The sequence below is a fragment of the Perca flavescens genome, chromosome 21 (genome assembly GCF_004354835.1).
Source record: "Perca flavescens isolate YP-PL-M2 chromosome 21, PFLA_1.0, whole genome shotgun sequence".
Lineage (NCBI taxonomy): Eukaryota > Metazoa > Chordata > Actinopteri > Perciformes > Percidae > Perca > Perca flavescens.
The window spans coordinates 29,533,215-29,557,607 of NC_041351.1; the positions used below are offsets into that span (position 1 = coordinate 29,533,215).

Consider the following 24,393-nt stretch of genomic DNA (forward strand, 5'->3'; position numbering starts at 1 on the left):
ATGTTTTGCAATAATAATACAGAATCCTGCTGGTGCCTCTGCCATTATGATTGTATCCTCTGTGTAATGCAGTATGTTAAATAAACCCCTACATCATCAGATCTCAGACTTGTTTCTAACCACCTCATGTTAAAGGTGCTGTAGGTAGGATTATGAAGATCCAGGACTTAGCCAAAAAATTTAACATTAACAACTTCTCGGTCCCTCCCCCCTTTCTGCTAAAGCCCTAAACGGTCTCCTAAGCCCCTCCCCACACAAGAGAGAATGAATGCGTGCGCATGAGCAGTGATTGACACAGAGTCAGACACCCCCCCCTGGCCCTGATTGGTGCATCTGAACAGGGAGCGGTGGATGTTTGCAAATCCCACTCCAGACTGGAGGTGGTGCCAGATTTTTAAATGACCTGCTTTGTGTAGTTCTACTGAAACATAGGGTCAGTTTCAGCAAATATGACAGAAAGTTAGTTTTATAAGTTTTACCTACTGCACCTTTAAGCCCTCTGTAGATACCAGTAACATTTACATAAATAGCAACGAAACATGCTCCAATATAAATAAACACAAAGAAAGAAAAGTTAGAGGTTGGTTGTGCAGTGGCTGAGTTTAATTACTGAATAGCTTTGGCCTCTATTTGTATAATGCAGTGAGATGATAAGATAGGAAGTATTTCTTCTTTTCCCCCATCAGATGGGGGTCTTTGGTGTTGGTCAGCAGGCCAGGAAGCCTCCGTCCACCGGCAGAGTGACTCCATTAGTCATGTTGCTCTTATCACTCAGCAGGAACAGGATACTGTTCACCACGTCCTCCACCTCTGCACACAGACACACAGGGAGCTTAGGGAACACACCTATGTAGCACAAGCGTGTGTATACACTAGGGGTGCACGATATATCGACTCAATATCGTTTTTTGCAATATCACATTGTGCAATATCAATATGGAAAATGTCCCAAAGAGCATGCGATATTCCGTTTATTTCGCGGAGAGATGCACCGGTGGCTGTGCGTTGTGATCAATTTAGAGCCTGCATATTTCATTGGTCAGTTGCCCTGTCACACGTGCACACTTCGACAGCGTGAGTGAAGAGGGAAATAGAGAAAGCAAAAGAAGCGAGAAGCGAAAGGACAAAAAAGATAGTGTGAACTGCGAAGCAAGTGTGTGGAGCGAAAGGAAAGAAGAGAGAGAAAAGTAAGAACATGAGTGTAGCTCAGGGAGACAACCAAACTATGGAGATTGAAGAGAAAATGTTAGTAGCCAAAAAGTAATGCTTCCTTGCCAGCGTAGAAGTACTTTGGCTTTAAGCCAACAGATGTGGCCCAAGCTAATGCACTGTCGAAACATGCGGTATGGTTGTTTTGATGTTCTGTAAATCTATTTTGATGCGTTTTCCCATTACTTTTGTGTTTTTATATACAGTATGTTTAGGAATATCGAAATGAATATCGACATCGCAATATTCATGGTCATTACACATTTTGTCAATCTCGTGCAACCCTAGTATACACTGCATAATTGCAGCACTGGAGGCATTTTGTCTATAGCCATTCTGACAATAAGATAAGATAAAAATAAGATGAACTCGTTGGCTGCACCTCCAGATGCTGACTGTCGATGAAAACCATGAACAGAACTGATGAATCAGTCTTGGTGGAGTCCAACACTGACCCAGATACACAGAGACTGTGAACACAGGGAGGACAGAATAAACCCTATCCAGTCCACAAAACACATATAGACTGAATGGCCAGGCAAGGGTGAATCCACATTCCTGAATCCACATTCCTGAATCTGAATCAACCATCAGCCTCCTTTTCAATACCCTGGTATGCATAGGAGGGGGATGGGATAGGCTTCCCAGCCCTATCCCATGCCATGGCACCAGCACACAAAAACTATTCCTTACCCATCTTCCACTTAAGGTATAACGATTTGCTGCACTGGCTGTGGTGGTATGACTATGGGCATCATAAAATGGTTGTAACTGTACAGGCAGGAGCTGGGAGCAGCTCCATGTTAAATCCTGAACACTATATTTTGAGATTTATATCCATCTGCTCAACTCACTCTGAGAAAGAAAGCAAATGGCTGTTTTTCCCCCAAAAATGTTGAACTATGCTTAAGATATGCAGTAACCAGATGGACTGGTGATCTTTCACTCAATGCATGCTGGGATAGACTCCAGCTGGTATAGATAATGGATGGGGATAGGTACCATGTATTTATTTTTCAAGCTGTACAGAAAGGCCATTGTATCAACAGTAATCTATATCCACGACATTTCATTTACGGGATCACTTTCCGTTTTCTAAACTCCAGCTCTATTCGGGAAACATCCTCTCAGCTAGAACCGGCAATCAAATCACATTTATTGTCCGACATTTTTGTCACTTTTTTCAATGTTCTTTTATCAATTATTTTCTTCAAATGCTATAAAATTGTATAAAACACCCAAACTAAATGAAAGTAGTGAACTGATCATTTATTTTACTGGTGAAGAGTAATGGTTGTATGGAACCCTCCACGTTATTTCTTTTTGACAATTTGGTTGAAAAAATGGGTCAAATGGGACCAAGGACAACAAGAGGGTTAACATTCTCATCACACACACGGCAGCCATTTAAATGTGTCAACATGATGTACTGTATATATGCAGCCTGTAGTGTCTGACCTGCGAAGCGGCCTAGAGGGATGCGGGACGTCATGGTCTTGGCTTTTTCGGGGTCACTCCAGCCCAGGTGACCCATCTCAGTCATCACCACTGTGGGGTTCACACTGTTCACACGGATCTGATCAGAACACAACACTGGATCGTCATTCAAGAACACATCTAAACATGTTTTGTTTTTTTTGTGGTCACAATTTTAATGTCAAAAAAGCACTGTACAGTTTAGCAAATATTAATGAAGTAATTGATTAACACAGACAGACAATATGAAACTCATCATCTAGAGGGAAAATGTTGTCCCCAAGAGGCTCTGTATACATAACAACATACATGTAATTCTATATGTACTATAATATGCATACTAAAATAAAAATAAAATGAAAAAAATGAGTAGAACATTTAAAAGAGATGTGCAGTACAAATGTGAATGCAGCTGCAACACATGAATGAATGAAAGTGCAGGGTAGCAATGACGTTATAAGCATTGGAAAAAGATGACCAGAAAGGTGCATTTGCATGAGAACCCTTGGATCCCTGATAAAAAAAAAAAAAAAAAAAAAAAAAGTAGTAGAGATTTAGTGACAAAATAACTCATTACAAACAAACATTACAGTAAAATAAATACATAATAATAAAGATTTATTGGTGGTAGCCTGATGTGCTGATTTAAAAAGAGACAATGTTGTGCACATCCATGTAGTTGCTGGTGCAGGACAAAAAAAGAAATGGTCAAAATAAGGTAAAGTCAACAGTTAATTGCACCAAAAAAAAGTTTAATAATGCAGAATCAGGCACACAACGTTCCTTCACCAGCAACTACATGGATGTGCACAACATTATCTCTTTTTAAACCAGTTCACTTCACAAGCCTGCTGTGGTCAACCATATGACCTGAATATAAAGCTGACATTAAGCATACACTGAAATACATCGTAAATACAAGTAAGTAAAAGTAGGTACCTCAAAATTGTACTTAAGTACAGCACGTGAGTACATTTACTTAGTTACTAAAGTTACTTATAGTTATTAGACAGCACAGACAAATTAAAAATGATTTAATCGTGCTCATTTAATATTCTTCATTAATACTGTTCACTGTTCAGTCATTATAAAAGAGAGACTTTTGATGAGCGGCAGCTGCTGTGGCTACGAGTATTTACAATTTTGGGATTATGCTACATGCTAAACTATTTTAGCTGTAGAGAAGGGACCTCCACATGACCCTGTATAAATCAATCTAAAATAAAAACCATAGCTAGAGCATTGATTCTTTTTGCAGCAAAAAGCTGATGCTTCTGTCTTTTGAGTCATTATTTTGTACGCTCGTGATGATGCTATCATGTTACGTGACATCCAGTGGAAAACCTTGTAAAACCATTCTATTGCAGATGAAACTATCAAAACGCCTTTAAAAATAAGCATATCTCAAACAAAAAAGTTTAGAGTTCAAATAACTTATGGATTCTTAAGAACTATTTTGGTTATGTTTCGATGTTTAGAAATCTTTTGGATCAAAATGGTTTCTGGGTTTATTTAGTAAAATTTGATGAAAACATGTTTGATTTTCCTTTTACTTTATGACACAATTTCTTTTCAAAATGTCATACTTTTACTAATTATATCGGTTTATTGACTTACATAACCTTTTAGCTTAGATTGTACTGATTTTAGGGATATGAAGCATTTTAAGATACTCCAAGAATTGACATCACAATGAACAAAAATACCAATGTAGGCACTGGCAGACCATTTCTATTGCAGAGTAAACAACTAAACCAATTTAACATCAGCACAAGTGTGTGTGGGTTGGGGGGGTCATAGTTAGAGGACCGACTGCAATATTACCTAACTTTACCTAACATTGGCCACAATAAGCTACCAATCATACCCGACCAAGTGAGTGATGCGACACAGCAACAGTAAGTCTTGCTTTAAGTATTAGAGATAGCAGGAATCATAGTAAGTGAGGAAAGGATGAGCTGCTGACTGTACTGATCCCTTATATATAATATATATATATTTAAGAGATGCATAAAAAAATTTGTATGATGTGATAATATTATTTAGAAATGTTCCGATACCGATACCAGTAACGGAAAAGCCTCCCATACTGCCTAAAATGCTGGTATCGGTATCGGCAAGTGCTGGAGTTTATGCACCGATCCCATACCATGTAATTTAGCCCCGAAGAAAATCTACTTTAACGTAGTTTATTTATATTCTTTGTCCGTTATGACTGACTGGATTGTTAAACTGGATAATAAAAGAAAGTTCTGTGGAGTTCATTGTTTGTGTTTCTTCATGTTTCACGAAGGGTTTAACCTGAGCCAGACCATACAACAATGATAGAAATTATATCACATCCATACAGGGATAGTAGTAGATAGATGTTAAAACATAATAAAATATACGTATTTTTTTTAACACGCTGGTATTGGATCGGTACTCGGTATCGGCCGATAGCAAGCTCAGGTTTGGGAATCTGTATCGGAACATCACATACATACAGTGCTTATCAGGGTTTTTTTAACTGCATTACGTACAGCCAGTGGTTAAAGTGGGCCGGAACGATCCCTTCGATTAACAAGTTAATTAATCTAACAGGCAGTTTCATACATCAGTTAATATTCTTTTAAACTCCAAATATCCATTCCAGTGTGTTCCCTATTCACTCTCGGCAGCGCACCCCCGTGAGTCTATGAACGTGTGAAAGTGTCCGTGGTTAGTTCACGTCTGTAATAATAGCAGGACAGTCACATACTAAACTGGTGAAGTCAGTTGAAGGGGTGAAGATCACGTTGTTGGTAGCCTAGCAAACAGACTCAGTAGTCTTCAGCTGAGCTAGACACAGAATATTGGTTATCTATTGGGGGCGCGGTCACGGAAGGCTTGTATCATGTGGACGTGCCGACAGTTTTGTTGCCATTACTTATAATTCCTCATGGAGGAGACAGAAACTACGCACTATAGCGTTAAGTTTGAGCCAAAATATAGTCCAAATTATTAAAAAGGTATTTGCCATGCTGTGTAAGTGTAAAAGTACCTGGTGGGGTCCCAGCTCGAGAGCCATCACTTTAGTCAGCATGTCCAGGGCTGCTTTAGTGGCACCTGAACAATGACAGGGACACAAAGAGCACAGGAACTTTACTGTCACCAGGGCTACAGCAGGGAAATACACACATCTAAGAACTGAAATCCTTTTTATTCTCCAAGGAAAGGCTGCAGGTGAATGTTGGCCCACGGCGGTTCCTCTGTTACTCACAGTAGACAGTGTGGTCTCTGAGGGCACACTGTGAGGCCTGGCTGGACACGTTGACGATGGAGCCTCCAGATCGCCTGGCCTTCATACCACGAGCCACTATCTGACCACAGAGACAGAGCTCGGTTGGATTCGAGAGAAGCAGTTAGAGGAGGCAGACATTTAAATTAAACCAGATCCAGCAGGATACTCAACAGTTTCTTTCCACAGAAAGTTAGGATTGTAAATAGATTGTGCCCCCTGCCAATACCCCCTGACTGACTGACTTTGTTGAGCACCATAACACTTTCAACACACTGCCCTGCTAACTACATACAACAGCACTTTAACAAACTGTAATGTCGACTGTTTTTAAAGGTTTTTGATCTGGTTTTATATATTTTAGTCGATGTATTCTTATGTACGTCTGTATGATCGTCTTTTCCTGTTGCATTGCAATTGGCTGGTGGAGAACAGTTGTTTCAATGTCTTTATGTATGTAAGTACACAAGAAAAGGCAAATAAATTAATCTAATCTCATCTAATCTAATTTTAAAGTGTGATTTAACCGATACGCTGCTTGTCTATTACAGGAAATATTTTTTTTAACAAGGGAATTAAAGGAGCTCTAAGCGATGTTGGGTGATGTTCTTGTTGACGTTCAAAGTACTGTCAAACTGTCGCCCATCCCTCCTCCTCATCCCGTCCCCTCCCCCTCCCTTCCACGCACTAACCCCCCAACCCCCACCTCCAAATCCTTCTTGTCAGTTGTTGGCTGGAAGACTGTTTAAGTTTGGTGGTGCAAGTTGGCCACTTTGTTTTTGTTGCCATTTGTGTAGCCTGGGCTGTCTACAGAGACTGCATTTTTTACAGTGTGTTCAGGGGACAGGCAGCTAGCAGATAGTGAGGAGATGTTTTTTACAGTGTGTTCAGGGGACAGGCAGCTAGCAGATAGTGAGGAGATGTTTCCTGTGTGTGACAAAAAATGTTGTAGCCTAAAAAACGCGTCACATTGCTTAAAGCACCTTTAAGTCCTGTTGTACATACTGTACACCTGACCCCGATTTTCCACTGGGCACGTTTGTGCTGTGTTCTGGTTTTGTTCCGCCCTCCGCCTCGCGCCATACCACACCGGGAGCGTCTGGAGCGTCTTGCTGCCCGACTCACAGATTACATTGTCTCTTCTTTGTACTTTATAGAACAATCAGGTGTTTATTAAACTGGTATCTACCTTCCAGTCCAAGCTCTCCTGCAGTTAAACTCCATGTATACATATACGTCATTGGGGGGTAAACTGACTGGATACTCTCGCTGTTTCCCTTCCTGCCCGGCTGTCAGAACACCCTGCAGCTCACGAGAAAATAGATCTGACGCTTCACGCACTCATTCGGAATGCAGCACAGACGCACCCGGTGGAAAATAGGGGTGAGGTTACCATTCATGTTTAGATCAGCAAAATATCTATTACAACCAAAGAAAAAAAAAAAAAGAAAAGAACAAAATGGAGCCAAGAATGCAGGACATGCAATTGTAGTGATGTGGATTTGAGCCGTTACCTGGGAAACATGCAGCACAGCTTTCACGTTCACATTAAATGACCTGGGGATGAAAGACATCTTAGAACATATACCGTAATAAACATAACAGGTGGCCATATGATCAAATTCTTGATTGAATTTCTTTTTTTAGATTATTTTTGGGGGTCATTTTTGCCTTTAGTTCATAGGACAGCTGTAGACATGAAAGGCGGGAAAGAGAGGGGGGACGACATGCAGCAAAGGGCTGTAGGTTGGAATCCAACCTGCACCACTGCGGTAAGGACTGAGCCTTAAAGCTGTTTTATGCTTCTGCGTCAACTCCACGCCATTGTTCCTACGGCGTCGTTCCTACGGCGTCGTTCCTACGCCGTGGTGACCCTTTGGGAGTTCTGCGTCAGTGTTGCTTTGCATCACGGTGCATTTCACCGCCACAACGCCAGGGGGTGTCGCCTGTGTCTGTGTCGCCTGTGTCTGTGTCGCTCACCACCAAAACGGTAGAATTGTGAACCCCACAGACTGTCGTGCTAAAATATTAATCTCATTTGTTTGGCCTTTTCTTGCTTAGATTTTGTAAAAAGTATCATGAAATAGGCACAGTCAAATCCATTGACTTATAGTTACTGTAACCAGAAAATAAGTGGGAGGTTATCTGCGAGGTGTCTGCCAGCCAGTTTATGTTATGTTAGCAAGCTAACTTTAACACAACTGCCCACAAAGTCCTGCTTGCTGGCGAAGTGCTAATATCAAAATGTTACTGACATATAGACACGTTACTAACGGATAACCCCGTCATTGGAACCAATATATCTCTGAGTTTATTAGCAGAGCTGATGTCAGTGAACTAGCATGTTGCTACTCCCCACAGTAGGCTGCTGGAAACACCCACTATCAACACACAGGACCAGTTGACCAATCACAGTCCTGGCGGTCTGCGTCGCCTTGACGCAAAGTTAAAAATTTTTGGAGGTGCACGTCGAGCTACGGCGGAGGGCTCGGAGGGGGGTTGGTGGCGACGCAGAGGGGTCTGCGGGGGTACGCCGTTGATTCGACGCAGAAGCATGAAACAGCCTTTAGTAGCCCCATGTAGGCCTTTAGTAGCCTCCATGGGGCGCACACTCAACCAGAGGAGATACCAGGGCGCCCTGAAATTGTGGATTCTGACTCATATGTTCTACAGTGCGTTGTATTCTATGACTTTTTGCTGCTGGAAATCATTAAAGTATCCTGTTTTGTCTTACTGTTCAAACTGGTCGGGTGTAACATCCAGAAATGGCTGCAGATTGGCACAGGCAGCGTTATTCACCAGCAGATGGATGGGGCCGACGTCCTGCAGGGCGGCCTCCGTGGCCCCCCAGTCCGCCAGGTCCACACACACCGGGGTGATGGACGCACACTGAAGCAGACAACAGATGAAGGAGGAGACAGAGCTTTAATTGTTCTGAAAGCTCAGATATTTCAGATTGGTGCAAAAAAAAAAAAAAAAAAAGATAGATTCTGAAAACATTTTTCCATTAGCCCTCACACAGCCAGCTCTTTAATAATACAACAGTCTGGAGTTGTCAGATGACGTGAAGGTTTTAGCAGTCATAAACATGGGAATCTCTCCCATCTCTGATGAGTAAAACGCAACACGCACACCACTTGCTTTTTCTCCTTTGTGGTGCAGGGAAAGAAGTCCACCGAAGATCCATTTCCAAAGAAAAAAGAAAGAATAATCCTGCACACACTTTATTGCATTGGTTTATTTCACCGGTCGACGTTTTGGTCCCAAGGACCTTCGTCAAGATACGTAATAGTAGGGTGACATAGTGCATAGTGCTTAAATACAAATCATGATGAGGACAAGACATGATGATCCACAGCTGGTTTTGGAGGTGTGTCCATGACAGTGTTGTAATGTAACAAAGTACAAATATTATGTTATCCTCATTACTACAAAATAAAATCAGAAGAAATTTGTTAGACTGCAAAAAAAGTTTGGCGAATCATTGCTCCTAGATTGCCAAGTTAATGCACGCTCCATTCCAGTTGGTGACATAATGCCAAGTGCCAAAACCATAGGCCAAAACCAAAGAAGAAGAGGACGAAGCATAATAACTGATTGCACCACGGAAGCGCCTGCTGCAGGCTCTGTCGCCATGGTAACAGACGATGATCACCCAGACGACAGCGGTGAATGGGGTGCTAATAAAGATAAGATAGTAGTAGAACATAGTAATATCCCAGTTTGGGAATAATAATGTCCATCCATCCATCCATCTTTCTTTCTATCTATATCCATCCATCCATCTATTTGTCTATCTATAAATTGTTAACTCTTTAAATTTCTGTGAGTGATTTTTATGTATGTGAGATATATGTGTGTATGTGTGTTTGTTGTGTTATGGTTGTAGCTTCTCTTGGGATGAATAAAGCATCTATCTATCTATCTATCTATCTATCTATCTATCTATCTATCCCATTACACACAGTGTACAAATGTTTTGTAAACTGGAGTGAAAGATTGTTTGTCCCAAAATGTTTGGTCCTTTAACTTGGAGAGATTGTGCCTAGAAAGTTCTGGAGAAGACTTTGAATGTGATGGTTAAGAAGGAGTGGAAACCCTGAATATCATGCTTTACTATAAGGAAGCCATGATAAAGTTCAAAATCAAAGTTTTTACTTTTACTTCTAATTATTAAGTACATTAAATATCAGAAAATCACTTTTGATACTTAACTACAGTACATTTCAGATACTTTAACACTTTTACTTAAGTAATACTCTAAAAGGTGACTTTAACTTCTACCAAAGTCATTTTCTTATAAGATACTTGCACTTTTACTCAAGTATTGCTTTAGTACTAAGCAAGTAGTACTTTATACAAGACTGGTCCATGATCACACACAGAGAGAACCCCTAAAATTGAATTGCACACAGTGCTTAAACTACGTAAACAGCTATTTTGTATGGATTTGTCCTGTTTTGGTATTTATTGTTTATTCTTATTATAGTTTAATATGTTTGTTTGTATGTATGCACCCAATCACCAAGGCAACTTCAATGTAGTCCCACTACTGTGGCAATATCATCTTTCTGATTCTGATGCTGATTCTGAAAATACCAAACTAAATTGAAAAGGTCCTTGTGACTGAAACGACAAGTGTGTGCTGGAATGTTCTTTCTTTTTTCTTTGAAAATCTCCCCCCTCTCTACCATCCCTCACATAGAACTTTAAGTCAAAGTGCGCGGAGTACCTCTTGCACCAGACTGTCGAGGTCAGCCTGCGTGCGTGTGAGCGCTGTGACCTTCGCCCCGCAGCGTGCCAGAGCCAGGGCCGTGGCCCGGCCGATTCCTGAGACACAAAGCATCCATAAACACAAAGACTTATTACAGAGTGGAGCTGCTGCCGTGACACCAGAGCTGACACACACACACACACACACACACACACACACACACACACACACACACACACACACACACACACACACACACACACACACACACACACACACACACACACACACACACACACACACACACACACACACACACACACTCCACGCATGTCTCAGGCTTTCCACACTGCGCTCCATGAACAAAGCTTTTTTTTCTATTCCATTTTCTCACTGGGTTGCTGACGAGACTCTTTGAGGGTACGTACAAACTCATCACATGCCTCGATCAGTCTCCCAAAGTTCACACGCAATGTCATTACAGTTTTTAATTGATTTTTTAATTGACATTCATTTTGATCACCCCCAGCTTTCATCAATTCAATTCAATTTTATTTATAGTATCAAATCATAACAAGAGTTATCTCGAGACACTTTACAGATAGAGTAGGTCTAGACCACACTCTATAATTTACAAAGCCCCAACAATTCCAACAATTACAGTAATTCCCTCAAGAGCAAGCAGTGCGACAGTGGCGATCAGGTAATGTTTTAACGGTAACACTTTGATTTAAGTCCCAGTATTTAGCATTTAGAAGAAGTATAAACAAGGGCGTAACTTTGGGTTCAGCAATTCAAATTTTGAATGCCAAACACTTCATTTTCTTTACCCGGGTAGGATTTTTCCCGTGAAGTCACAGAATGATCTACGGCAGGTAGACAGATCTACAGAGCACACATTCTGATGGGTCACAGGTTTCATTGTAACACCAGAGAAGCCTGTGTTAGTGTATCCAGCCAGGTAAAAGGAAGCAGGAGATGTCTTTATGTAGGTCTAATTGTATTTTAATGTTATTTTAGAAGTTATCTGTTGTAGTTATGGCTGATACTGGGGCAGGACCATCACAGGAAAGAAGGAAATTAAACAAAGAAGAACTAAAAGCTAAAAGGGAAAGTGGAAGACGACGGGTGAAAACCTGATTCGAACAGGAGAAAATTACGGGATTGTAAATGATTCAAAATCATCCCCGAATTGGCCCTCAGGTATGTTATATGTCTATTTCCTATATAAATATAAGTTATTATTACGTTGGTTACCAGGTTTAGCTCACGATCCATCCAAAATAGGATAAGTTCCAGTATGCAACACTTGAAATGCAACGATGCATTCCATAATGTTGTCAGACACTTAGAATATTAATCTGAGCCTGTCAGTGGCAAAAACAGAACTTTTGAGAAGGTAAATACAAGCTGGACTATTGTCCTATTAACTTACATTGTAGCTTGTTTTGCCACTGCCGACTGCAGCGATCTCTCTTAATACTGGACTAATGTCAAAGATTGGTGTTCAGTCACTTAGACACAAAACATAGGAACATAGGGTCCAGGTCGAACCGTTTAAGGTTTTACACAAGGTGCAACTTAACAGGTCAAGATGTATTATCACAGAGCGGTAAGTTGATGCAGTAGACAAATCAAGTTTACATTAGTAGTCATTACTAAAAATATAGCAAACACATCTGATTTTTTTCATGAGTCATGTAGAAATATAACAAATATCAAACATTAGACTATACTTATCAAAACTAAAGAAATAACTTGGATAAAGAACAATGGATTCAATACATTAGTTCCAATAAAACAGAAAGGATAACAATATGTCTATGTAATTTCCAATGGACGATCTCACTCAGGAGACATTACAGATTATCAGTCTGTGTGCACAATCCCTCCCTCACTGCCCAGACCCCATCAGTCCCCCAAAACCATTCGGAACATATATGTTTTCCCATGAGCCTTTGCAAAAGTTGAATTACAACTAAAACTGGGTTTACAGTGTTCAGGTCCAGGGCTGTAGTTGAACGCTGAGGCCATCTTCTTGCTTATATTGATATTTCATTATGTTTCATGTACCCTATACTGTATATGTTCAAGTCTGTGTGTTCTATGTTTTTACCTACCTACACATTTCTTTTTGGGGAAAATAAAGTTAAAGATGAATCATGTAGGGGGATCAAATGAACAGAAAATATATTTAAACAGTTAAACTAATTATGGACACAGAAATACAGAAATAAATCAATGTAGGTGGACAAAAATGTAGAAATACATTTTAAGCATTTATTAATTTATTTATTCTTTTATGTATTATTTTATTTATTTCGGCATTTACTTATATCTGTATTTATCTATATATTCCTGTATTTATTTATTTGTTCCTCTATTTATTTAAACATTTATTTATTGAGACTTAAAGGGAAATTTCACTGCTGGAAAGCTGAATATATCTTTAAATTGGGTCACTTATGTAGTAGAAATGTGAGAAAAAAAATTGAAATTGGTGCCTTCTAGGCCGAGATAAGACAGAAAATGTGTTTTTGGCTCATATGGATGAAAGACACCAAATCCCAGAATGCACTTGCTTTGCTGCTCTATGAGGCCACTCCCAAGCCACGCCTGCCCTTTACAGACAGACAGTGAGACGATCAACTCAACAAGTGTGTTTTATTGTCATTTCAACCATATACACGAAAAAATGTTTCACCGTGGCTCAAGTGGTGTTACACATTTAAAACATGCTTTTTTTTTGGCCACAGCTGAAACATTATCCGGACTTCTTTCAGCGGATTGATTGATAGCTCCAGAGTGAACAGAACTGTGTCCATGGCAACGCTCTGCTATGCATGGCAACAGTGTGTTATCCTTAGCAGCGGTCTGTTGTCAAGAAATAACAGACATTCTACATTAGAATTCAACCAAGCCATGTAATAAAAGAAGGCTAACTCATGGCTACTAGCATTAGCTCTTGGTGGGCTGTGGTATAAACATCGAGTATAAACACAGCCGTACATTTGCGTGGGATGTAGCTAGAATTGTCGGCATTTTACAGTCACAAACTCCACCAGCAGTTAGCAGTTAGTTGGATACAAATCAGCCCATTTCTGCAACAGGCAGTCCGGGGTAACACAGCCCACCTCCACTAGTAGTCTTACCCAGTGACAGCAGGCTGGATTGTCCACAGCAATATTTCCACAACAACAAAAACACAGCACAGCCGTCTCTGAACTCACGTGGGGAGTTTGGTTGAAGTTGGATGTAGTCCAGTTTGTTTAATGAGTGGACACTTGCAAGCACGATTGGTGAACAGATGGCTGGCTAGCGTTAGCTTTCCACCGGCACACTCGTTCAACGCTCCCCACTGATGAGGTCTCTTTACGGGCCAGAGGCATCGAGCACCACCGCTGGTCTCCGTGCAGGCAAAGCTTGCGTGGTGTGTCGAGTATTGCGTCCGTAATAAAGTGTCCTGCATATTCTCCCATGTGTTCCAATGTATCCCGGTGGAACACGTGTGTGGTAGTTTGAATGCACATAATTGTTGTTCTAAAATTTCCAAGACTGTATGGCTGCAGCCTGGAGCGTCCCATATCATGCCGTCCCGTCTACTTTTCAAAATAAAAGCTTGCGTCCCAAAATTTCCGTCGGGATGAACAGTTTCTGCTCCTGCTGAGAAGCTAAGCGAGGATTCAAGATGGCTGACACTCGTTGTTTCCTCGGCAATCTCCGGAAAAAGCCGACAGTCCAACCCCCTTTGGGCTATGTGGAAGTGGCTCCTAATACAGGCTGTAGTTTTTTGCCTCTGGGCAAAAAAGCCTCACATGATGAAAAAAATCGTCATTTTGCGTCATCTGAGGTTTTTTCCAGACCCTCAATACAGAGATCTCCCCTCTCAGGGGGACATGAGGGAGGGAAGCATGGTCATTCAAAAATACTACCGGAGTTCTACTGATACAAAGCTTAATGCTAATCGGTGAAGTTTCCCTTTAAGACTTAAAGGGAAACTTCACCGAAACGTTTAAGTCCTGTTCCGTCCTCCATAGGCCGGGCTGAAGAGGATTGCCTGGTGGTGGCAGTGCACGCACTGTGTGTGTATTTGTGTTAAGTGTAGCCTTTACCTTTTCCAGCTCCGGTGACTAGAGCTCGTTTCCCTGCAAATGAAATCTCCATGGTCGGTCCAGTCCGCCGAGATCAGCTGCACGGTTCTATTCAACAAGACAGACATGTTAGAGACGGAAGAGAAGCCATCAGTCACCTAACGGATCGACCTAACGTTAACTGCGCCCCAACTTCCTGATCTTTCTCTTAAATCTGACACACGTTCCCTGCATCTACTTACTAATCGTGCACAACTTGTGTTTTATGGTTACCAGCTGTGCGGCAGACAGAGCGCTCGGTCCGGGCTGAAGGAAGCGGGGTCTCGGTGTTGTCTCGGTGTTGTCTCGGGGCTCAAACATTAACACGAAAGTTAATGGTCCAACTCGTTTGTGTTCCAGGTCAGTCCTGTTCCTGTACAGTCCCCGTGAACTGGCAGAAACCCCCACGGACTAAATAAATATATTTTATAAAGGTCAGTTCACCCAAATGATAGGCTGTATGATCTCTCTCATATAACGTATAGTACGGAAGACGATTAGGGACATATGTGAAGAATTACAGTTCTGAGTTTAAAGTCAGAATGTTGAGTTTTGTTTATTTTTTCGGAGTTTGTTTTTAAAAGTAATTAGTTTAGTTTTTTAATTCTCAGAATTCTGACTTTAAACTTAAATACATGTTTCCCATGTGGCCCTAATCCTCTTCCATACTGCTGGTATCTACTTTTGGTTTATTTGTCCAGGTACAATACGACCAATACAACGCAATGGAGGTGAGTGGACTTAAATCACCACAATATTAATATTCAGTTATCATTGGGACTAATTCTTTAGTGAAAAGTATAATGATGCTTCATCAAGATTCATCTTCAATCATGTTTATTTATGTAGGCCTATTGATCATGATGGTTTCTAGTTTTACTCAAAAATATTCAGACTATCGACTGTACTGTGAAGTACAGTCTTGTCTTTAGACACATTTCACGTTTGACAACTTTGGATTTTTCTGTTGAATAAAAATAAGTTTGTGTTCAATGACCCAAACAAAACAGATGCATACATTAACTCTGCCATATGCTAGCAATTCAACAATAAATCAACAAGTCAAACAATTGACAATGCAGAAAGAGTTTATTGTTATTGGAACAACACAATAATACATCTGTGGTAAAGGCTTTACAAAAACACTCACTCACTCTTTCAGTCTCACCCACTGACCTGCAGTGGAACACATGCTCTGGATTTTGGATTCTAGTCTCGTGTGCAAAAAGGTAGACGAGTGTTTTACACAAATACTTTTCACAGGCAGGAATACTGTCGCTGGTTGGTGGGAGCGGAGTGGGTGGAGCCAAAGAACCAGTCAAATGGAGTACATGTCAGCAAAAAAAAGAGCAAACCTGAAGTCCAAAGAACGAACAGTGGACTTGATATTTGGAAAAAAAAAATCCTTTTCCAATTAACATGAGTATTTTATAATTTGGAGGGTCGGCCAAGAATACTTTAAAAACTACAGTATGGCTGTGGCTAGTAAGGCATTTCTGCACCCAATGTCTAGATAAGGCATCTTAACACAGGATGTCTTACTGTAGCTAGAAACATGACTAAACATCTACTCTGAGGCTGTACTTACGTACAGCGGTACTTGAGCTAAATGCATACATGCTCAAAATTACAATGCACACTATGCATAAACCAGACTAAGAATCTGGAGAGTGGCTAACACTAGGGCTACACAATATATTGTTTTTTTTAAATCGTCATTGTGATATCAAGTGGTGTAATAAACACATCGTGAAAGGTTGCGACATATCGGGAAAGAGACTCTGATTTATTGTTAGCTGAAAGAAAATATCAGTAGGAAACCGCACTTTAAAATATATGTCACTTTTCTTTCGTGGTGCCTTTTATATTCAACTCAATGTTCAATTTGTTCAATAAAATAATGTTGGTAATAATTGCCTTTCATTTGTTTTAAATTCAACAAGCAATTTATTGTATTTTAGCAGAATACTGAAAGCAGCAGAACGGAGTACATTTTGATATCCGTTTATTTATCGCAAGTAATATCGTTATGGCGATATTCTACAACATTATCCCATTCCACATACAGTATTTTCCTTATATTGTGCAGCCCTAGTGAACACACATGCCTGTCAACTTGAAGGTCATAAGTTGTGTCACATAGCATTTAGATCTTGCCTGTGTGTTATCGAGAAACTGGAAATTCCTTGACATTGGCCTTTTAATCTCATTTTAAGAGTTCTGGTAGCTGGGCATCCTGACTTATTTTAAGATATATAATGTGAAAATCATTTACTACACTGGCCGCCACATTTGCTTGCAGAAGAATGCCAACCCCCCAAAAAGGTCACTTATAGTGCTCATATTATGCTCATTTTCAGGTTCATAATTGTATTTAGAGGTTATATCAGAATAGGTTTACATGGTTTAATTTTCAAAAACAGCATCTTTTTGTTGTACTGCACATTGCTGCAGCTCCTCTTTTCACCCTGTGTGTTGAGCTCTCTGTTTTAGCTACAGAGTGAGACATCGTACTTCGGTTCTATCTTTGTTGGGAGTCACACATGCTCAGTACCTAGGTAAGGACTACTAGCCAGTCAGAAGCAGAGTATGAGGGCGAGCCCTGACAGTACCTAGGTAAGGACTACTAGCCAGTCAGAAGCAGAGTATGAGGGCGTGCCCTAACAGTACCTAGGTAAGGACTACTAGCCAGTCAGAAGCAGACTATGAGGGCAAGCCCTGACAGTACCTAGGTAAGGACTACTAGCCAGTCAGAAGCAGAGTATGAGGGCGAGCCCTGACAGTACCTAGGTAAGGACTACTAGCCAGTCAGAAGCAGAGTATGAGGGCGTGCCCTGACAGTACCTAGGTAAGGACTACTAGCCAGTCAGAAGCAGAGTATGAGGGCGTGCCCTGACAGTACCTAGGTAAGGACTACTAGCCAGTCAGAAGCAGAGTATGAGGGCATGCCACGCTAGCAGCTAGGCGAGCATTATAACGTGTGTTCCAAAGTTTGTAGTAAAGGCTGGACTACAATAGAGCTGTTTGGAGCAGTGTGTGAACAGTGTTTTCTGTTGGAGATGGTAAGTCCCCTTGGGGGGGACTTTGGGCTTTTTCACTTTGTAAACCTTTAACGTGCACAAAAAAACATAAGGGAAAACACAATAAAGGAAAGGGAAAAAGCCAAAAAGCATAATATGAGCACTTTAAATGATTATTAACACCCCCTGGGGACCATGAATTCCCACACCAAATCCCATAGCAATATGTTTGAGATATCTTTTGGCTCCACTAACACACTGCCTTTCAGCGTGGCTCTGCCTTGAAGAAGCATGCAGAGCTAAACTACAACCTATGCAAAGAAAGGATACATAATGAAGTTCACTCATATTTATACCAACATTGTAACATGTACAGTAACTAGTCGGTAACATACAGGAAGTGACAAGATCAAAGTAGTGCAAAACCATAAAGATGGGCCTGTTAGAAGTAGGCTAATACAAAGAAAAAGGTATTTGGCCGAGAATACGAAGGCATCAGAACAATTACAACAGACTGAAATAACTGCAATACAAATGCAGCATACAAACCTTCCACAGAGATTTTCTGTTGTTTATGGTCATCTCAAACATTGATTCAGTTCATGTTTGAGACCAAATAATTATGAAAATCTCAATAGATCTTAATCACACGCTTTAAAAGTACCTCAACAATCTTTCATTCTAAAGAAACAATCTTTACTTTATATTGACTTTGGGGTAACCTGTCAACAGTAAAATAATAAAGTGGTGAAATGACAATAAGAGACAGTGGTTTGTGATGGAGGACAGTACTCAAACATCTAGGCCCTCATTAAGAGATTAGGGAACTCAAGGCAATGATAATACTGCCGGGTTCTTCACACTGTAGCATTTGGCTGAAGTGGTTCTCCACTCAGCCGAAGAAGCATGACACTGACATGCAGAGTAAAGTTTCAGAACTACTTTTTGGAGACATGTTTTCATTGGTTGGGCCAAAGAGCCACTAGATTTACAAGTAGTAGAGTACAAGTTAGCTATCTGGCTAACATGAATGTCAAGTGAGTAACTGAATGCAGCGACTTCTTTTATAGTCATCTATAACTATGGGGTAGCTTCAGATTTTAGGATTATCACTTCTGTAGCCTTGGCCAGTAACCTAGCCCATTTCGCTACTCTAATGTTAAAGTTAAAACACAGCGGATGGAGCCAAAGGATCTAATATTTCCTTCATTGAACCAATGATAAAGGCAGGAAGTAGGAAAGGCTGAAGCTAGTTCTTTGACATGTATCACTATAACTGTAGATATGAAAGTTCTTTTTTAATAGCAAATAAGTAGTCCCACAATACAGGTAGACTTGGTAAGTGGCTAAGTCTGTCTCAACACTCATATGTACACCCATATGTATGTTACAAAAAGGCCGTAATCATTACTCATCTGTCTATACTGACCATGAAGAGACTCTTTGATTGAAAGACTGCACTGCACTCTGTCTGTGGAAACACAAAGATGGAATTTTATACTACAGCGTTACTGCTGAGCCGTGGTGGAGCCACTCCTCCAGGTAGCCCATGTAGGTTTGTTGACGTGACCAAACACCTGTAATAAACTCACATGGGACTCCCAGAACAAGGATACCCACTTGATTAACGTTCACAGCAGTTATGGAGAGGAGGAATAATTACAGTGACTCGTTGCTCTTTCAACATACATACTGTATGCCATGTGAGGGTTGAATTAAGATACGTTCCTATCCTTCAAGATAACTAGCTTGCCTAGCTCGAAGAAGAAGTTAACTTCAAAAGCATTTACATCTACATTTAGCAAGTTTGCTAGGTTTTAAAGTACTGGCTTCCATTTTGCCTACTTCCTGTCTCTATCCACTGTGAGTTGACTTGACCAGCGGAGTACCACATGTGCTAGGATACAGTATGTGGGGTGGCCAAGGTTCCAGATGGAGACACCATTAGGTGGCTGCCTATTCAACTTAGATGGGCATGGAATTCTCCTGGTTGAATCATTAACACACAAAAAGTCCCGCAGAGCTTTGAGATAAGAAACGTCCAACTGCAGTGAGCCTCAAAGTCAGCCGTCACAACACACCACATACACAATAGGGGAGGCAAAAAAAGCTGTTTTTGACATTGGGCCAATTCAGCAACTAGGGTGCAGTGTTGGATCCGAACTACAGTGGCAAAGCCTATGCTAGGACTCTTGTGCTGCAGATGTCGACAGAAGCGTACAAATGGAAAACCCTCCCATTATTTAACTGCAATTGCGTGCCTTGGTAAAATCAAATAAACTATTAAAAATAGGAAGAGGACATGCCCACTTTTTCCCCCATTTTGCTGACTAAACCATATAACATGAATGTGGCATGCTCTCACAGCTTAGCTGGAGTCTTCTTGATAGCGATGACCAAGCTAAGGAAGCTTATCAAACTTTGGAAAAAAAGATTTTCTCATGAATTAAGTTGAAACATTTCTACCTGATGGCTGTGACATGAACTTACAATTTGGTGAACTATCTAGGAGACTGCTGTGTATCTCTGTTAAAGAACATTTAGGTTAGTGTTTATAGTCAACTCTCAAAAGCTAATTTACTTTTGGGGGTAATACGGCTCTGGCCACTAGTGGCTTTACCCACACACATGCTCCGGTAGCCAGAAACAAATCATTCTTTGGTTCCACCTATTTAGATTGAGTTCAGGAGTTATATACATTTTGCCTGTTGAATAGCTCTGCCTCTGAGGGGTAACAAAAACAACTAGCACTGCATTCATGGAGCATGAGGTAAGGCTGCATCAGGCATCCACCAAATGACACGTGACATGGCATATTTTTCCAGCTGAACCCAACTGCCAATCGTGGCAGGGTGAGGCAGTGGAATAAAAGTTTAGCAGGTATGAGTGCTACAGGGTAAAAACCCAGCGTCTTTCAGTTTATGTGGCGATGTTGGAGTTTTGGACACCAGCTAGTATCTGGATACAGAAGGCAGTGCACCGTCTTGAACCTGGATGGGAAGAGAAGAGCATCAGGGACAAATTAACTTCTCTCACAAGAGCAAACTTCAAGTGTTCAGTGTTTCCCAGAGTACAAGCCTTCAAAGGGATTCTTATGCACACAAAAGAGTGTAGCACTGATCAATTCAACAACATGTTTTAAGGATTTTTGTCACCATTTGGGACATGTGCTGACTTGACCTAAAACGTATACTCACCTAAATATTACTTTTGATAAGAGAAGTCTTATAGCTCCATCATAGTACACTTTGATGTGGAAGAACTTGACTGGTGTGCACAGAGCCCTGACTTCAACCTCCTCCAACACAACTGGAACGCTGCCTGTGAACCAGGCCTACATTTGTTTTTTTGCACATTCTGCACTCAATCCATTCAGCCTGTTTTTTTTTTCTTATGTTAAACAGCCATTTCTATATTGTTTATTATTATTGTTTATTATTAATGTTTAATTAGTTTGTTTATGTATGTCCAATTCTCTGATATGAATATGAATCCCGCATTGCATTGTGGGATATGGGCTTTGAATGCGCCCCGCTCGGATCATATTGTAGTGTTCTGTCTCACAGCTTACTGTAATATTTCACCAGTAATACCTTTTTAATATTATTAAAATAAAGAAATGAATACCATGATAACATCTAAATAAATGTTGATAGATGTAGCGTTATAGTTTAAAAATATCAATAAACAACAAAGCAATCTGGCTTCCCTGGCAATAAGACTGAAATAATAACATAACTTAAAAGAAATACATATAAACCATGATAAGAACTGGTGAATAAATGTTGATTTAAACAGCGGTTATTGGGCTAAAAATACCAATAATAGCAAAGCTGTATCCAGCTTCTCTGCTGCAGCCGACTGGCAGAGAGAATTGTGCTGTGATCACTAAAGATGCTTCCCATTGAAATACATTCGTTTAAAAAACGTGCTGACATCACGGAAAAAAACGAGATAAACGTGTCCGTCTACATGACTTAATAGATTAAATTATGTGAACATTTCACCGACTGCCATGAGACTGGGTTGTAGAGGAACAGAAGGGCCATATTAGTAATATCGGTAATAGTTATTAATATGCCTACCTTGTGGGGTCCTCAGCCAGTGAAAAGCCTCCAACAATGCTGACCACATTTCTTCTGTTTTTAAAGCCTCCGAAGCTGAGAGTCACCTGTTGTAAAACAAACAGAAAATGCACACTGTTAACTTCGCAGAGAGCAAATGATGAAAGGAGCTCAGGAAAAACACAAACGATAAAAAAAAATATATAATTGGATGCTGACATTTTCGGATTTCCGGATCACATAAGCGGTGTAGGCGAACCATATTCCAGAGCTGACACAGCGCTGTGGAGATAGATCTGGCAATGCGAGACTATACCGTACACAGAACCACACACTCACCTGCTCCAGCACCGTGTCCGTGGGCAGCTTCTGTAGGTTCTCCAGGTGAGAGTGGAAGAGGTGTGTGTGTGTGAGGGTCACCTCCAGCAGCGCCTCGATGATGTAGCCGATGGTGCAGTCGTCTGGTAGTCGGATCCTCTCTGCTGTGCTGATGAAATTCCCCAAACTGAAAGCAGAGGACACAGTTTCAGCCTACGAAGCCTTTCAAAGTGTGTTTTCACACCAACAACAGCCGTTTACAGCAGCCATTGTTAAACGTACTCCTCCTAAGTAATAGTACTCAGGCATACAACTAAAGGTAGCTTTAAAAAGGACTTGGGGCCCATTGTTAAGGAACCAACAAGTCAGATAAGTGGTTTCTGTATTTACTATGGAGCCACACAGAGGTTTTGAACCAGCAAACAAAAAAAAAAAAAAAAAAAAAGGCATGTTCGCGTCAATGACGTGTATTTTTGGACTATGTAGGACTGCAAAATATTGACAGAGGGGATGGAAATACATCAGCTGTGAAAATGTATCATTGACAATTGATCACTGCTGCAGATGCTTTTATTTAACATCTAGGAAAAGCAGGAGTAGAACTGCAGCCCGGTTGCTTCATCAGGAGATAGATACGGTGGCCGAGAAGGGTCACAACACATAAACGCCACAACAACTACATATTCAGAAAACACATACAAATTCAGAAAACAACTTCGTCAATTTCACATCACGTACGCTGCAAATATTCACAGCATGAGTAAATAGGGAAACGAACTGCAAGCTGCAAAGACGACAACGGAAATGTTTCCAGGGGGGCCATAATCAGTGACGGACCCGCATCCATCTGGTTGTCTTCTCGCTATCTGCCGTTTCTCATTGTCAAGGATCCTTCAGAGGGCTAGGTCAGACTCCTCCTGAGCATTCGGACAACATGTACATTGGAACAGGCTAGCAAGTGCACGTCATTTCGTGCTTGCGTCATTGAAAGTGTTTCGTCACCTTCACTTCCGCGCTGCATTTCAAAACACTGGACGACATGGATGTGGAACTGTGAACTGTGCTGTTCAATGTTTTTGTTGAAATGAAGAATATGAATCAGCGTCAGTCTGCTTGCAGGAGGAGAATAATCTGTCGGCAACTTTGCCGCAACGTGCTAAGGTAGGTAACGTTACCGACACTGTTAGGCTTTAATGTAAGCAATAGTCGTTTTCTCTTATTTATCCCATGTCAGTAAATTAAAAAAAAAATTGTGAGAGTTCATGTTTGCAATTGCATTAATCTTAATTGCATTATCCTTACAGTAGAAGTATACATTAGCTTGTAGTTTACTAAATGTATGTAACATTAGCCCATTGTCCAGTAGCTTCTAGCTTTCAAACAAATGCAGTGCAAAATATGATCAGCATTTACAAGGTAAACACTACCAGCTAATGACCTACCACAGGCAGTATGATATGCAGTATGCTTAAATATATTTGTGATACAATTCTAATCTTACCAGGACAGGTTGGATAACTACTGGACTAACCTAAAGCTTTCTCCTTCTGTCTGCAGTCTTGAAGCAACCCCATCATCAGCTACTGAGTCTGGTCGCCGCTTCATGTTGAATATACTTGTGTACAGTTTAGTAATGTTTGAATAAATGTTATAATAAAGATACACGTTTCGTTAATGTCTTTTTAGAGCTTATATACCTTACAAGTTATTGAAACAAGTACCATCTGAATATAATTATTCAGTTAGAAATAGAAATTGAAAAAACGTTTATATTATATACACACCCAAAAACGAAATGACAAAGACAAACCAGTTAAGTTAAGGCATTTATTTTCAGAATGGCAAATAATCTAGCTATTCAACATCTCTCTTTGGCCTCTGCCTCCCTGCTTGTCTTTTGCTTTCCCATCATCAGCGACCACCTCCGTTTGTCCCTGTTAAAAGACAGCAAACACAAGAAAAATATGTTTACCATTATGAATTCCATAACGTAACGTTATATGCAACGTTATACTTGTTACATGGGATACTACTCATATATTTTAGCCTTCATGTAATGTTGATAGTGAAGTAAATAAGGTGCAGCGTTACCTTAAATCATGCAGCTACAACTGATAAACACACATTTCTAAATCTCGGCTAACGTTATATAAAAGAGATGAAAATGCCACCGGACAAACTTTAAAAACGCAAATGGTACAAA

At 40.6% G+C, this 24,393-nt stretch overlaps 2 protein-coding genes across 3 annotated transcripts in view; both read right to left on the reverse strand.

Annotated features, from left to right (window-relative positions):
- Positions 1-581: 581 nt before the first annotated feature.
- Positions 582-15,275, reverse strand: dcxr (dicarbonyl/L-xylulose reductase). 2 transcript variants are annotated; one of them, XM_028567997.1, is made up of 9 exons: positions 15,023-15,275; positions 14,771-14,857; positions 10,677-10,774; positions 8,679-8,833; positions 7,459-7,501; positions 5,927-6,026; positions 5,708-5,772; positions 2,668-2,785; positions 582-810 (listed from the first exon to the last, which is right to left on the reverse strand). In XM_028567997.1, the coding sequence occupies exons 2-9, from the start codon at positions 14,820-14,822 to the stop codon at positions 707-709; spliced, it is 735 nt and encodes a 244-aa protein (XP_028423798.1). In that variant the 5' UTR covers positions 14,823-14,857; positions 15,023-15,275; the 3' UTR covers positions 582-706. The 2 variants fall into 2 exon arrangements, with proteins under 2 accessions (XP_028423798.1, XP_028423799.1); XM_028567998.1 differs by having other exon boundaries at positions 695-810; positions 14,992-15,275.
- Positions 15,276-19,168: 3,893 nt separating this feature from the next.
- The window catches only part of rfng (RFNG O-fucosylpeptide 3-beta-N-acetylglucosaminyltransferase), a 33,419-nt gene continuing 28,194 nt past the window's right edge, over positions 19,169-24,393 (reverse strand). The window contains exons 7-9 of the mRNA XM_028567864.1: positions 22,212-22,377; positions 21,894-21,979; positions 19,169-20,798 (exon numbers count right to left, since the gene is read on the reverse strand). Coding sequence (XP_028423665.1) covers positions 20,723-20,798; positions 21,894-21,979; positions 22,212-22,377 — 328 coding nt within the window. The 3' untranslated portion in view covers positions 19,169-20,722. The remainder of the gene's footprint in view (positions 20,799-21,893; positions 21,980-22,211; positions 22,378-24,393) is intronic.

What these genes read in the sequence shown, in the direction of transcription:
- dcxr (XM_028567997.1), bottom strand. Translation starts at nt 14,822, where the DNA reads ATGGAGATTTCATTTGCAGGGAAACGAGCTCTAGTCACCGGAGCTGGA. An exon ending in ACACCCGACCAGTTTGAACA is followed by an intron (nt 7,502 to 8,678) that starts GTAAGACAAAAC and finishes TTTCATCCCCAG; the next exon opens with GTCATTTAATGTGAACGTGA. An exon ending in CTGTGCTGCATGTTTCCCAG is followed by an intron (nt 6,027 to 7,458) that starts GTAACGGCTCAA and finishes CTCTGTGGTCAG; the next exon opens with ATAGTGGCTCGTGGTATGAA.